We start from the raw sequence: 16,043 nt of genomic DNA on the forward strand, positions 1-16,043 counted from the left end.
TTGCTACCCTCTGCGCAGTGCCAGGGTGGGTCTGGCTTCATCTTCACCCACCCATGTGGTAGCTGAGGCGAGAGCTAGCTGAGGACAGCCCCCCCGCACTGGCTTTGTCACCCTCAGAGCGACCAAATGCCACGTCCAGGCCCCAATAACCTGGGTGGCGCTCCAGGGGAGTCCAGGAGGCTCGTCCAGCGATGTCCAGCAGGGTTCGTCCAGCGATGTCCAGCGGTGTTCGGCGGTCTGGGGCGGTCTCTCTGCCCCTATCCGACGGTCCCCGGCGGTCGGTCTCTCTCCCTCCATCCGACGGTCTCCGGCGGTCTGCGGTAGCGTCCGGCAGTCTCCAGTGGGCTCCGAGGGACTCCTCCTGGTGCAGTGGTGCTGCCGGCCAGAAGATGGCAGCCCCTCTCCTCGCCTCTTCCCCGGGGCTGAGGGCTGAGGAGATGGCCCCCCTTGAGGAGGGGCGGGGGCGGGGGGTGGGCAAGCAGGGCTCATCTGCGGCTGTCAAGCCGGGTGAAGTGTCTGCTGAGCCTGCCGAGCGGCCGTGGCTGTTTCTGGCCCGCTTAGGGCTGGCGCCGCTTGTTGGGAGCTGGCTGCTCGGAGGGTCCCGGAGAGCCCCCGGCGGTCCTGCGGCACTTTGGGCAGTACGCTGCTGGAGGAACCCCGGGCATGGTGGTGTGGTGCCCCATCGGCCCTGCGGGAGCTGGGTCCACCTCCGTGGGCTCTTCCTCCCATGGAGGTGGGCCCACCTCCGTGGGCTCTTCCCCCCGTGGAGGTGAGTCCACCTCCGTGGGCTTTTCCTCCCGTGGAAGTGGGTCCACCTCCGTGGGCTCTTCCCCCCGTGGAGGTGGGCCCACCTCCGTGGGCTCTTCCCCCCGTGGAGGTGAGTCCACCTCCGTGGGCTTTTCCTCCCGTGGAAGTGGGTCCACCTCCGTGGGCTCTTCCCCCCGTGGAGGTGGGCCCACCTCCATGGGCTCGTCGCCATTGTGCGGCAGGCCGACCTCCATGGGCTCGACTCGCCTGCCGTAGGTGCTGCTCCTCCCGTCAGCCCGCTTGCGTTTTTTGGGCTGCGGAGGCATGCTGAGTGGTTCCGAGCACCTCTCCTCTGTCTTGCCCCTGAGCGTGGGCTCTCGCCTCGCTTCGCCGGGTCCTCCTCTACCAAGCACGCATGGTGTCGGAGCCTGTAGCTGCTCAGCGAGCTGTGGGCCAGGCCGCAGGGCTGCCAGCTCCTGTGCCGGAAGGCCGTTAGGGTGGCTGGTGTGGTGGCCCATGATGCCCCATTCCGGGTGGCCATTTTGCTTGCCAGAGAGAAAGGCTGCCCCTCAGGCACCGGGGCTGCCCTGCAGCTGCCCTTGTGTGCCCTGGGCTCCAGCTCCAGCCCCCTCCTTGTGCCAGGCCTGGGGTCCCCTCGACGGGACGGTGGCCACAGTGTCCCAGGAGGATCGGGGAGTCTCCATTACCCTCCAGCCGCTGGGCTGCCTGCAAGTGGCCTCGTCCCCGCACCTGACAGCAGCAGAGAGGGGCAGAGGGGAGGAGAGGGCCCGGCGTCCTCCGGGCCGCTGCGCAGGGGCGGCGGGAGGAGGCCATTGTGGGGCCACCGAGGGAGGTCCTTGGGGCCTGGAGGTGGGGTTTTCACTCTGAGGACGGGAAGGCCCATGGGGGATTGCTGTCCCCGGCTAGTTCTTGCCTCAGCTACCGAACGGGTGCTTGAAGATGAAGCCAGAGCTGCCCTGGCGTTGCTCAGAGAAGAGCTGCAGATCAGTCTGCCTCTAGACAAGCACGCAGGACCGATTTGATCTTGGCTACGGGCTCTTCAGGGGAGTGCTTAGGGGGAAGGGTGTGGAGGTACTTCCCTCCCATCAGGTGATTCCCACGGACAGCATCAAAGCTGTTGAGAGCACCGCATCAGTTAAGGAGGGAAGGGAGGTGTCTTTCCTTCCTCCACAGCGACTCAATGAGCAGCAGTCTGCAAAGAGCAATCTTGCCGACTGCGGTGTGGTTGGAAGAAGGAAGACGAAGCTGGCTGCGAAGGTGTTTCTGGTGGCGGCTGGCCGTGCCTGTGCTGCCACGGTGACAGCGCATCCCAACGTGCCCCTCGTTCCTGTGTCGTCCCAGTCCTCTGCTTTTGTGGCCTGTACAGATAGAGGAGGCAATACCGACTTCTAAACTGTGCACCGGTGTCACAGGGGAAGGTGTCATCTCTCCGCTATTGACTAGTTTCCTTTCTCCCTCTGGCTCGTGCTTCTCTGTCAAGGCCACTGTGCAGACCGCGTCTTTAGGGAATTGTTTGTCTTTTCTGTGGGTTAGATTTTTACAAGTTTTTAGGTGACAGAGCGAGCTGGCGTCGGTGGGGAGGAGGTGCTGGTGAGCGCTGTCATTTTCCTGTAATGAAAAGCATTCTGGGGGATGGAGATCTCAGGACACCTTTTCTGTATTCGTACCGTACTTGTTGCCATGATGCCGCGTGAGCAGGAAGAAAACAGGAGATAGGTTTAGGTAGTAATGGTCAGAGGGCAGCTTGTCTCTAGGACATTTCCTTGGCCTGAGTTGATAGGCAAGTAATCTTTATTGGAAAATGTTCTGATATGACCATGCTTGTGAATACTCTAGCCCGGTGCAACTGTGACTCTCTGGAGGAGATGAACTCAGGGGCGTGCCTGCCTATATCAGCTTGATATAGCTGATAGATGATAAAGAGTTGGATAATTTTTCTTGAGTCAAGTTCTTTAGTGAATCACTCAGGACAATTACTATTTGAGTGAATTGACTTTGGTTCTTCATGAACTTCTTCCTGAATACAAACCTGGGTTTGCATCATGGGGAATAAAGGAGGAGAAGATACTGCAGGAATAGCAGGGGGTTCTCTGACTTTATAGTCTCACTGGTAACAGTGGAAGTGAAAGCTGAATTTGCCTGCCTCTTGACCATATGTCGATATTAATAACATTGATAAAGCCTCTGTGTTCAGTGCTATACTTTTGCACAGTTTCACAGCAACGTGCAGACACTTGAAAGTAGTGCAGGCTCTTCTCTTACCTCCTTTCTTCTTTGAGATGGTAAAATATATTTTCTGAAAGGTAAACTGTTTCAGTTGGCTTGCTTTTCTGCTTTTTCCTCTGCTTTTACATAGACTGTGCTTCTCTGATATAAAGGTGCTAGCCCCGAGTAAAGACAGATCACTCTGAAAGGGTGTCATGTAAAACATGGAGGGGCTTGTGTGCATTATTAGCATCATTAAATACAGTCCAGGGAGACCTCAGTGGAAACACCTCTTGCAAAGAGTTTCTGGGGACTATTGGGCCAGGGCTGCTATGCAGCATGCAGACTGCAGCACCATAACGTGGTGTGTAGACTTAGAAGACAATGGCAGAAACAAAGTGCTAAAGCTGGTTGGAGCAAAAAGTAACAGCTCTGTGTATCCCAGGCTCCGATGTGACTGAGAAGCAAAGCCAAGAAAAGGCAAAATACCTGTGCTCAATTCTCTCTGTAATAGGTTTCAGCCTTAGCTCCACCTGGCAACAAATGCACAAACCTATCGTCCTCCAGGGTATGCCTTTTGAGATTTTCTCTCATGCATTACCTATGTCCAGTAAATTACCTGTGTCCACATGCCTTTCAAAGTCACCTGCTGTTGTGATGCCAGCTGTTTGAAGTGACAAAGAAGAGCTCCTTGGTCTTAAAATACTTTCTTTGTTAATGTCTCTGAAGTATTCTTCCTCTCTGGTTCAGAGGAAACAATGTTCTGAAATATGTGCAGAGGTCAGCGAATGTGCATATTCCAGATTTACATCTATGAAGGGGAAACTAGTATTTGTGTGCTTGTGAGCATACGTAGATGCTGGGACTGAAGTCAGTGACTCATTTGCCTGAGCTGAGCCCTTTGCTTTTGCATTCTTACTGCAATAAGCTATGCACAAAGTCTCCCATGCAGTCCCTTATGATGGAGTTGCACTCCAGAGGGTGCAGTGAAGTGTCTGCTGTTTCCCAGGAATAATCCCAAGCACTAATTGTTCCCACAGCATAATCACACCCTCTTCTTTTAAAAGTTCATTGCTGTGCATTCATGTTCTCTGCATCTCTTGTTTGCATTGACAGAGAGGTTTGTGCTGCTGGGAATGAACCAGACCAGGGAACTGACCAGGACTGGTGAAAAAAAAAGATCAAAATAATTTAAAATAAGTTTGTTTTCAGCCACCATATCATCATCTTGAATGCTGTTGGCTATGCAACTGATTGTACATAATGTTGGGGTGGAAGAGGTGGGTGCACGGGGGTAAGAGCAAGGCCAGCTGATGCATCTTAATGTGCGTGCAGAACTCCTGGTGGGGGAACTCATCATGTGTCACCTGTGGGCTGGGGTAAGCATAGCAGTCTTGTGTCTCTAGACAGCAGTGGCCTGGGGCTGGAACTTGAGCACAGCCACTAGAGGCAAGAGAGGCATGCTGAAAATAGACCATGTCCTTTATGAAACATTCATGAAAAGAAGAATGGTAACTTTTATTTTTAAATGAAAGCTGACCCATTTTTGAATCTCCCAAATCATGAGCTGGTATGCTAACCTTGGGCTATTCTTCTTCTGTTAACCTGTGAATAGCTGAACTGAGAGAAAGAGAAAATAAATTTGTATTGTGTTCTAGATCAGAATGTTGTGATATTTTAAAATGTCTAGGACATCTGTATTATCTGCAAATGAATTGCAATGGGATCCTAAAGAAGTTTGCTTAACAAAAATTCATACAGGAATAGTTTGAATGAATATCAGCGAAGTAATGCAGGTTCTCAAAGGTCTTGACTGCATATATGCATCTAGGAGGTTTTTTTCAAAATGCTGTTTTTCCTTTAATAATATGACTAAACTTTTAACATAGGTATCAACCAGTTTTAGTCAATTGGATAGAGATTCAGGTTCAAAAGTTCACCTGATTCATGCTGAGGCTTTAAACAGTCTTTTTACTTCCTTCTAAGAATGCCCTATAAAAGAAATCAATTTAAGAGGTTTGTGCTTAATTGAAAAAGGAGTACTAATACTAACATGGTCTTCAAAAAACATCCAGGATTTCTCTTAGCAAAGATTAGCAGATTAGCCACCTGGCTTAATTTGCATCCCTCCCACTCCTGTGTTTGTGTAGAAAATCATTCATCCTTTTCCCCATCCCTGAAAGAGGGGTAATGGAAAGAGTGACATACAAAGGCAGAAGTACTGTCCATAATTTACAGATAGACAACAAAAGAAATTGGAGTGTGTCTGATGCTGGGTTTTGTGTTTCTCTTTCCTTGCTCCTCTCATTGTGATGCCATCTAAAAGGGAATTCAGAGCTCTAGTGATTGAGATGGTGTTGGCCACCGATATGTCCTGTCACTTCCAGCAAATCAAAGCCATGAAGAATGCTTTGCAGCAGCCAGAAGGGTGAGTCACTTCACAACACTGCAGTGAGGAGCTGCATTTCAACTGGTGCTTTGCCATTGTGTTTGACTTCAAAAGCACCTCTCCAGAGGCCCTCATTCTCTTTGATGTCCACATAAATTCTCTTTCTGCTGTTGAATTTTGAATGAATTCACTTAGGATTGGACTGGCACCCCCGTATACACACAACTCTATTCTGTACTGGTGGACCAAAGCTTGCAAAGGTCCCGTGTTGGGATAAGCCTCCCTGGGCATTTCCCTTTGCATATCAGGGTAACATCAAGGACATGATCCAGCTGAGTGACCTCTACAGCTTGAGTATGACTCAAGGTTATAGGATCTGCAGAACACAATGCATTGCCCTTCTGCAGATGGTATCAGCTGCCACCTCTGGAAGGGGCCTGCTCCATAACCAGAGGACAGATGAAAACAACTTGAGATCCACTGAGGGAAAGACTCGAAAATAACAGATGGAGCAGAATGGGAAAGGCCTTTTCTTCTTCCCAATATACCACTGGGAGCTGTCATATTTTGTCCACAGCTCTTCCCCATAAAATTCCTTTTATACCGCAGAAAGCTCTGAGTTATGGTCATTTTTTCACCCTGGACACAGGTCTGTCCAGAGCCTCCCAGAATTATACCTGTATCAGACCAGAGGGTAGCCAGCCACTTGGTCCTCTCAAAAGCTACAACTCTTCCAGCTATTTCAGACAGTCAAAAGCTGGAATTAAAAAACGAGACTACCCATCCCAGGAAGCATTATTTACTGGGTTCTTGGGCTAGCCTCTCAGGTTATGGTTTTAAGAAATAGGCAGCCTTTTTTGTTCTGTGGAACCAGTTGCAAGGATCTCCTTCTGACCTCACACTAGTTTTCTAGCAGGGAAACTTTTATCAGTTACTGTGTAGACTCATCAGTGCCCCTGAGATCAGATCCTAACTGTTTACTACAGTAAGATGGTAGGGACCAACTTCTTTTCTGAGCTGCATAAAATGCAGCCCAGCTGAAATGGGGAACACAGCAGCTCTTCAAGCCTGCTTGTGCAGACAGGCAATCCTGGAAAGGAGCTCAGCAAGGCTGAGCAAAGTTTCTTTTTGCACTTCTTAATGTCTCTTTTACAACAGGAATGGTGTATTTTGGAGAAATTAGACAATCTTTCATAGCTGTCTGATTTTGTCAACATAGAAATCACTCCATTAATATTCTGGCCAAAGATTCTAATGTGATCTCATTTCCCTGCTTAGGTGAAATTTTTGTCATTCTCCACTGCAAGAGCAGACAATTAATTTGTTTGATCCTTTGGGTTTTCAGAATTGACAAGCCGAAAGCCTTATCACTGTTGTTGCATACAGCAGATATCAGTCATCCAGCCAAGGCCTGGGATCTCCATCATCGCTGGACCATGTCTCTGCTAGAGGAGTTCTTCAGACAGGTAAAGATAGGAAAGTTCCTTTGTATTTCTGCAGCACAGAGGAACTGTGTAGGATTGGGCAAGGAAGTAGGAAAATATGAACACAGATCTTTTCCTTTTTCTCTGATTTATGCAAGAACCTGCTAAATGATACGAAACTTTCTCTGGCACTTCTCAGTGTCTATGAAAACGGCACCAGTAATGCTGGCTACTATGCCTCTTGGGAAGTTAGTGTCTGATACACTGCCTCTAGATATAGGTGTTATCTTGCGGGTTGAGATAAGGGCAGGAGAGATCATTCACTAATTACCGTCACGGGCAAAACAGACTCAGCTTAGGGAAAATTAGCTCAATTTATTACAGATCAGCCAGAGTAAGGTAATGAGAAAATAAAACGAAATCTCAGAACACCTTCCCACCACCCCTCCCTTCTTCCCGGGCACAACTTCACTCCCGGATTTCTCCACCAAGCCCCCCCAGCGGCACAAGGGGGACAGGGATGGGGTTTACGGTCATCACACGTTATTTTCTGCTGCTTCACCTCCTCAGGGTGAGGGCTGATCACACTCTTCCCCCGCTCCAGCATGGGGTCCCACCCACGGGGTCAGTCCTCCACGAACTTCTCCAACGTGGGCCATTCCCACGGGCTGCAGTTCTTCACGAACTGCTCCAGCATGGGTCCTTTCCACGGTGTGCAGTCCTTCAGGAGAGCTGCTCCAGCGCGGGTCCCCCACGGGGTCACAAGTCCTGCCAGAAAACCTGCTCCACGGGCTCCTCTCTCCGCAGATCCGCAGGTCCTGCCAGGAACCTGCTCCAGCGCGGGGTTCCCACGGGGTCACATCCTCCTTCGGGAACCCACCTGCTCCAGCGTGGGGTCCTCCACGGGCTGCAGGTGGAGATCTGCTCCACCGTGGACCTCCCTGGACTGCAGGGGGACAGCCTGCCTCACCAGGGTCTTCACCACGGGCTGCAGGGGAATCTTCGCTCCGGCGCCTGGAGCATCTCCTCCCCCTCCTTCTTCACTGACCTTGGTGTCCGCAGGCTTGTTTCTCTTACATGTTCTCACTCCTCTCTCCAGCGGCTGTTTCTCACTCTCCCAACTTTTTTTCCTTCTTAAAAATGTTATCACAGAGGCTTTACCACTATCACTGATTGGCTCGGCCTTGGCCGGCGGCGGGTCCGTCTCAGAGCCGACTGGTATGGGCTCGCTCTCTCTCGAACACAGGGGAAGCTTCCAGCAGCTTCTTACAGAAGCCACCCCTGTAACCCCCCCCGCTACCAAAACCTTGCCACATAAAACCAATACAACATAGTAGAAATTATAATTTGGGAAGCTAATATGTGTTTCAAATTAGCAAAATATAGAATATGTGACATTCTACTTAGCTGTAGAACTATAGAAAAGAGATTTAGGTAGCTGTACTTTGTAGAACTGTACTTAATATAATTGGGGTAGATGCGAAAAATGCATTACTCTTATTTAAATGAACTGATCTAGTTTATAGCTCACAGTGGACTGCTTGTTGACAGACCCACAAATCTAGACAAATCATTAAGCTCTGTGTGGTAGATATAAGCTCCCCAAGTGACTAATTAAAAGCATTTAAAGACCTGCCTTAAAAAAAGAAAAGTAAAAGTAAACAGAGCACTTAGGAGTGTTTAGGGTACTTTTCACCAGTATGAATTACTAAAATAAGCAGAAAACTAAATGCTTAATTTCCCTCCAAAGTTCAATAACCTCATGTTTTATAGTAAATCTGAATGCAAAAAAGAAAAATGAATGATAATTTTTAAAAAGTTCTAACAATTTTTTTAAATGGCATCTATTTTTAAAGGCATTGTGGGAATGCCTTCTTAATAAGGACATTGCAAGAATTTGCTTTGAAATGAATCCTTTAATTTGTTTTTCAAACCAAGAATGGGTTTATGAGGTGGAAGCAGATACATCTTCCCTGCAGCTGTCTCTGTGTTGCCACACAGGAGGCTCATGCAAGTAGGATGGTTTTCACATACATTTTAGGGAAAAATCTGTGCATGTTTATGCTTTTCTAGCTCAAAATTATACTAGATGTGTTAAAATACACCACTGCTGAGTCCCCTACAGACCAGTGAGGGAATGAAGATTAGCTATATATGAGACCACAAAACGCCCAAGTTTTGATCTGGTTTACACATGTAATGAAGACAAAATTATTATTTTATGTTTTCATAAGAATAATTTTGTTTCAGCCAACAAATCCTACTTTAGTTTTGAATGACAAATGCCTCCACTTTTAGATGAATCTTTTATATAAAACTTGTATTCTAGTTCCAAATTCAGATGCAGTATTAATTCCTTCTTCAGGAAAACCCTTAAGCTTACCATGAAGTATAGACTTGTGTTCATTGAAGTTAATTAGTACTAGATCAATAAATACATCCTGACCTAGCAGCAGAAGAACAACACACATTTCTCACAAGCTGAGCAGTACCACTAGCCAGAGGGGACCATGGTGATAAGAAACTGGGCTGGCCTCAGATTAGGTATTTATTTCCTTATGCTCTTCACCTGTAGACAATCTCCTGTCCTTTCTGTTGTGTGCTCGGCAGAGACTTAATCATAGAATCATTTAGGTTGGAAAAGGCCTTCAAGATCATCAAGTCCAACCATCAATCATGCCCACTAAACCATGTCCTGTAGTGCCATGTCTACATCCTTTTTGAATACCTCCAGGGATGGTAACTCAACCACTTCCCTGGGCAGCTTGTTCCGATACCTGACAAACCTTTCAGTAAAGAATTTTTTCCTAATATCCAATCTAAACCTCCCCTGCCACAACTTGAGGCCATTTCCTCTCATCCTATCTCCAGCCACCTGACAGAAGAGACCAGCACCCACCTCACTACAACCTCCTTTCAGGTAGTTGTAGAGAGCTATAAGGTCTACCCTCAGCCTCTTTTTCTCCAGACTAAACAGCCCCAGCTCCCTCAGCCGCTCCTCATAAGACTTGTGCTCCAGGCCCATCACCAGCTTGGTTGCCCTTCTAAAGCCTGACTTAACCTATATCAGTACAGGTCCCCAGCCCTATTGGTTTCCAAGTATTTTGTGATGTTACACAGGTCTTCCCACACCAAGTAACCATGTTGTAGGTGTGAATGATGCTTCTGAGTACAATACTGGTTTTTTACATTCAGCAGCTATGGTGAGCATCTCTTAAAGCAAACTTCTTACATGAATTAATTTGTTTTACTAATGCACTTTAGCTAGCCCTGAGGGAGCTGCTCAAATAGCTTAGATGAATTCAGGTATCTCTCTGAGCAGTCAGAAAGGCAGTTAGGGGTTCCTTCCTAAAGAGAATTAGGCACTGGGGTTTTTAAGAGGCATAAGGAGTAAGAGAAGAATGATGATTAGGTAAGAGTTGGCATTGAGAGACAGTTTTCCTGAGAGATGCAGCAGACATAGTAAAGGAATGTTACTTGGAAATATTTCTGTGTTTGGTTTCTGTTTTACCCTGATGTTTGTCTATCAGACTCCTAACATAAAGCAGAATTGTTCTGCAACAGAAGAATACTATTGCTTGTTGTTCCACCCAAAACGCTTCTTGTGCTCCAATTTCATGTGTGTTGTATTAACAAAAAGAAGAAGAATTTAGCTCTTCTTATGCCTGCACAAGTTTTTCTCTGGTTAGTTTGCTGGCTATTTTAGCTTCCATTTAACATTAGTCAGAACACTGGCAAGAAGTTCAGCACAGTTAAAGTGAGCTGCTGATTTAGGGAATTGATTCTCTAGTATATTTAACAGGCGATTTAAATGTGAATGCTCAGTGGAGAGTATTGCAACTATGTCATCCTACATATCTTCTCTGCATAAAGCAATATGTTATAGAGTGACTGAACCAAGTTAAAAGGCTTTTTGAGAATATGCAGCTTGAAAGACTGAAAAAAAATAGGGTTATAAAACTTGATCTTCTGCACCATCTTGTGATGTTAGCAAAGGACTTTCAGTTCTGGGGACTGGAAAGCATATTTGGACTTTTGTACTTAAGTAAAATGTTGACAATGTCAGACTCATAGAATCATAGAGTACCAGGTTGGAAGGGACCTCAAGGATCATCTGGTCCAACTTTTCTTTGCAAAAGCACGGTCTAGACAAGATGGCCCAACACCCTGTCCACCTGAATCTTAAAAGTGTCCAATGTTGGGGAATCCACCACTTCCCTGGGGAGATTATTCCAATGGCTGATTTTTCTCATTGTAAAAAGTTTTCCTCTTGTGTCCAGTCGGAATCTCCCCAGGAGTAACTTGTACCCATTACCCCTCGTCTTTTGCATGTCACTCCTTGTAAAAAGGGAGTCTGCATCTTATTTGTACCCACCCTTTAAATACTGGAACATGGTGATAAGGTCTCCCCAAAACTTGCTTTTCTCAAGGCTGAACAAACCCTGTTCTCTCAGCCTTTCCTCTGAAAGGCAGGCTTCCCAGTCCTTTGATCATCTTTGTGGCCCTTCTCTGGACCCTCTCCAGCCTGTTCACGTCTTTTTTGCTTAGTGAGGACCAAAACTGGACACAGTATTCCAGGTGTGGCCTGACAAGCACTGAGCAGAGTGGGATAATGACTTTACCTCTGCTGGTGGTACCCTTGTTAATGCAACCCAGCATCCTGTTGACTTTCTTTGCTGCAGCAGCTCACTGTTCGCTCATATTGAGCTTGTTGTCCACCAGGACCCCCAGACCCCTTTCCATAGAGCTGCTCCCCAGCCAGGTAGATCCTAGCCTGTGCTGCACTCTTGGATTATGTTTTCCCAAGTGCAAGACCTCACACTTGTCCTTGCTGAACTTCATAAGGTTCTTGTTAGCCCACTCTTCCAGCCTGTCCATGTCTTCCTGCAGGGTGGCTCTCCCTTCCAAAGTGTCCACTTCCCCACTCAGTTTGGTATCATGAGCAAACTTCATCAGGGTACACTTGATCCCACCATCCAGATCACTTATGAGGATACTAAACAGCACTGGGCTCAATATCAATCCCTGGGGGTCCCCACTTGTGACAGGTTGCCAGTTTGAAAAGGAGCTATTTATCATCACCCTCTGGGTGCAGCCTGTCAGCCAGTTCCCCACCCACCACACAGACGACTTATCTAGACTATAACACATCAGTTTCCCTAGGAGGAGGCTGTGGGAAACTGTATGGAAAGCCTTGGAGAAACCCAGGTAGACAATGTCCACTGCTCACCCCACATCAACCGAGCAGGTTACTTTGTTGTAGAAAAATGTCACTGTTCCTTTGGAAGAAAAAAGTAATCTGCATCTGGCCAGCTATGACCTGTGAATTCCTTACCTGAAAGACTAAAAAAGACATGCAAAGAAGTGCAAGCCCTAAAAAATCAGTCCTGACACTGATGTTGTCTCTTGAAAGGTTTGCTCTGAGAACTGAGTTCTGCTGGGGTTCTCTGGAGAACAGCAGTGAGAAGCGTTCTTGTGCTCAAGTGGGTTTTTAGTTGGTGCATAGAAGTACCAAGCAGTCAGGGAAAGGTCTGAGGAAAGATTCACTAGAATCGAGATGCTTAATTCACCAACTTATACTTGGGCTGCAACTTCTCCAGCCAGACTCAAATTCTCCACAATTTGTGTTAAAAAGCAAAACAAAACCCCAAACCAACTAACCAAAATCAAAACTTAATTAAAGAAAGTAAAATGAGAGGCTTTTACAGTCATGACCTAAGATATCAAAGTGCAATGTGTCTTGTCTTTTTCTAATTTCTTCTCAATTTTGTTTCTCCAGGGTGACAAAGAAGCAGAACTAGGGCTTCCCTTCTCTCCACTGTGTGATCGCAAGTCTACTATGGTTGCTCAGTCTCAAATAGGTATGTCCCTTTTGGTGCACACAAAGTAGCATCTTGAAAGCAAAACTTACTCCTCCCTGTAGGGCTAAGATCATGGTGTTCTCACATCATTTGGAACTATGTTAAAGAGAGGAGATACAGCGCAATGGAGTTATTTTCCCCAGATCAACAATTCAAAGCTGAGGAGCCATTAAATCTATGGTGGTTGTTCCATGCAGTAACCAAGTTGCCTCTGCAGAGATTACTACAGTGCCTGGTTATGACACTACTCCGTGGTTTTCTGAGCTATGAAGATGAGGCACACACGGCAACATGTTGTGATATGAGTATCATTGGTGGATATGAAAATGTAACGTCAGTCCCTTTGATGACCTGGGCAAAACCTATTATGTGTTTTTCCATTTATTCCCCCCAGCCTTTCTGTCTCAGTGCTTCAAGCCAGCCAATATTTTTCACTAAAGCTGAGCAAATAGCAACCCTTTTTCTGCTCCACCCATTCAGAAACAGAGATCTTTTTACAGACTCACCAACAGCTATTTCTCTACCTGTCCTCCAGTTGTTGAGTGAAGAAGTAGGAGAAGGATGAGACAACAAGCCTGTTATTTGGTGAGAAAACAAGAGGGGCTGAGTGAAACAAAACTGTTCAGGAGACTGGGAGCAAAAAAAGACAGCAGAAAAGGTGGATTTGTGGGTGGATTTTTATACCTAGGAAGCAAGCGAATTAAACAGAAGAAGTGATCTAACCTCAACTGGAGAATAGGGAGCCAAATGGAGTAACAAAAGAAAGGTAATGCGGACCCCAAAAATGAAGGAATCAAAACCAGAAGCAGAAAGAGAGAAAATGTATTAAAGGAAAACAAACAAAAAATTTGAAGTATGAAATTTCTCTCAAAGAATAAGACAAAGATATCCCTGAACCTAGGAAAGTTCAGATTCATATCTGTGGCTAAGAGCCATTTCTGTTTAAAATTATTTCATTGTTCCTGTTAGGCAAGCCATTCTACGAGGGACCCCATCCCAGATTTTTCTAGCTTTGGAAGTTTAGACAGTTCAGCCAAGAATCTGAACTTGAAAAGCCCTATGAAAGCCTGGCCTGGTTGCCAGACTTGTAGTGTTTACTCCTCTGCAATGGTAACCCAGAAGAGTGGGAATGCATGTAGAGCACAGTACAACTGTGTTCAGCTAGCACCTCAGTGGAGGGAAGCAGCAGCAAACTTGAAGTGCTGCAGTCTCAGCTAAAACCCATATTGAGGACTCCTGGGCACACTACACCTACTGCTGTGCTGTTGGAGAAGATAAACTCTCTCTCTCTCTGGCTGGTGTGGAGAGAAGCGCATGTAGAGACTTCTCTTTCACATCCCTTCTATCAGCTTTCAGATATGTCCCTCACTCCTTACGGGGAAGAGGAGCTGTGCTTCCCACAGGATCCTTCTATGCAGGGTTGTGTGTGCTTGGAAGCCAGTTTTCCTCGTCCTCTTCTTTTGTGCTCCTTTGCTCAGAAAGGCCAGGAGAGCCAAGAAACTTCTGCACTGATGTCCCTTGTGTCAAGCCACTGCAAAATTAATGATGAATTAAACCATCACCAGCACAATTCCACCTTATAAAAGAGACACTCTTCAGTGTGCAAAGGCATCCTTATTTAGTTATATACTATTTGTTATTGTATTCGATTTGTGCAGTTTACTAATCCATTGACATTAATAGGCTACTTTCTATAAATCTTGCCTTCTAACATCATAAAATTTTAATTTCTCAGTCTGCTGCACATATTGGCAGTGTCTTTCTGTAACATCTCCTTTGTTAAAACCTCTTATATTTTCTGGCTATCTGCTGAGGTAAGGCTTTCAAAATTGTAGGCTAGATTCTCAGACAAATAATCTGTTCCTATTCATTTATTTACCTGATTAATAGCCTTAACTAATTGTTCCTTGGAATAATAATTACTACATTTCTTTGCAAAAGTAAGTTCTTACTGAATTCCAAATTGTGCTATTATCTGCAGCAAGCAGCCATCAGTTTCCACAAATAAAAGGCCTCTGTCCCTTGTGAAATAAAATTGTGCTCTTGGTTCTGTCAGGGACAGAGCCTAGAAATCCTGTTCTGGTCGCTCAACTTGTTTGTAGTTGCTGGTATGCTGCTCTAAGGTCACTGTGGATGCAACAACAGTGGGCAAGCATTTTCATTAACACAAGTTTTTCACAAATGCAAACTGCAGGTTTTGCAGTACAGACTTTTTCCATGGAAGTGAAACAATCTAACAACAAAAACTTCCTCAAAAGAAAGAATCTCTCTCCTGTTGCTTCAGTTTGTGAAGAAATTGTTCAGTTTAAACTGCTAATTAAAAAAACCTGAATATCAAATAATGAACCGGGGTTTTAAAACCTATTAATGTTAATGCTAATGACCAATTTATCATCCTTTTTCTTCTTCAGTAGAATGAGTGTGGTAAATATTTCTGTACCACAGTAAAGTACAGAAATCGGGAGATTCATGTCCAGAAGTCAGGCTGCTTATCAGAGTGGAGGAGACAAACAAACCACAAAGAAAACCAGACCAAGGCTTGTATTTCCCAACAAGAATATCAGGAGTTAAAGCTTCTCTGTCTGTCTCAGACTGTAGGAAGCTTGGTTGCCTGGAGATCAGCCTTTGTTGTCATTGTCCTCTTTTGCAGCTGATAAATGTAGCAGCATCCTTTTATTTTTGTCCTTTGGCTGGCAAGAAAGAAAATTGCAGCTTCAGAAAATATTGATAAAGGCTGATGAGTGCATGCTGATGATTCTTTTTTCTTCTTTTTTTTTTTTTTTTTTTTTTTTTTTGGTGGTGGTGTGCTTTAGGAAGAGTGTCCTCTAGCCAGTGTTTGCCATGGTGATGTTCTCAGGTGGAATGAATGAACACTAGGCATGTGCCTGGAATCCACCCTCAGCATGCAGTGTTAATTGGTAAAATAATCTTAATCACTGGGGTACAGAAATATTTAACACGCTCATTCTACTGAAGAAGAAAAAGGATGATAAAATGGTCATTAGCATTAATAAGTTTCAAAACCCAGGTTCATCATTTGATATACAGGGTTTTTAATTAGCAAACTAAATCACCATATTTAAATCACAGTGTCATTAGGTAGGAAGAGAGAGAACACGGTGCAGGGGGAGCCACTTGGGAATATGGCATAAGTTATGTAATTATTAATAAAGTCCTAGGTTTTGTTTCCATGATAGCAGATTATGTTTCCCAACTTTATTGTAATCCCTACTTTAAGGTAACAGTTGAATAACTTATTCATGTTCTAGGGAATAGAGATAAAAATACCACTTATCAAAGAAAGGTTCTCCTAGGTCTGTCTTTGAGTTTACCTGTGGTCCCTTGTGCCACCCCTGCCTGTCTTTGTTGATGAAATGCAAGACTTCTCCCAGGGAA

At 45.7% G+C, this 16,043-nt stretch overlaps 1 protein-coding gene across 8 annotated transcripts in view; it reads left to right on the plus strand.

Moving 5' to 3' along the window:
- PDE1C (phosphodiesterase 1C) overlaps positions 1–16,043 on the plus strand; it is a 254,737-nt gene that overhangs the window by 156,659 nt on the left and 82,035 nt on the right. For all 8 annotated transcript variants that reach the window (XM_075053744.1, XM_075053693.1, XM_075053710.1 and 5 more), the window contains 3 exons: positions 5,300–5,401; positions 6,708–6,828; positions 12,566–12,647. In XM_075053744.1, coding sequence (XP_074909845.1) covers positions 5,300–5,401; positions 6,708–6,828; positions 12,566–12,647 — 305 coding nt within the window. The remainder of the gene's footprint in view (positions 1–5,299; positions 5,402–6,707; positions 6,829–12,565; positions 12,648–16,043) is intronic.

The sequence above is a fragment of the Buteo buteo genome, chromosome 2 (genome assembly GCF_964188355.1).
Source record: "Buteo buteo chromosome 2, bButBut1.hap1.1, whole genome shotgun sequence".
Taxonomy (NCBI): domain Eukaryota; kingdom Metazoa; phylum Chordata; class Aves; order Accipitriformes; family Accipitridae; genus Buteo; species Buteo buteo.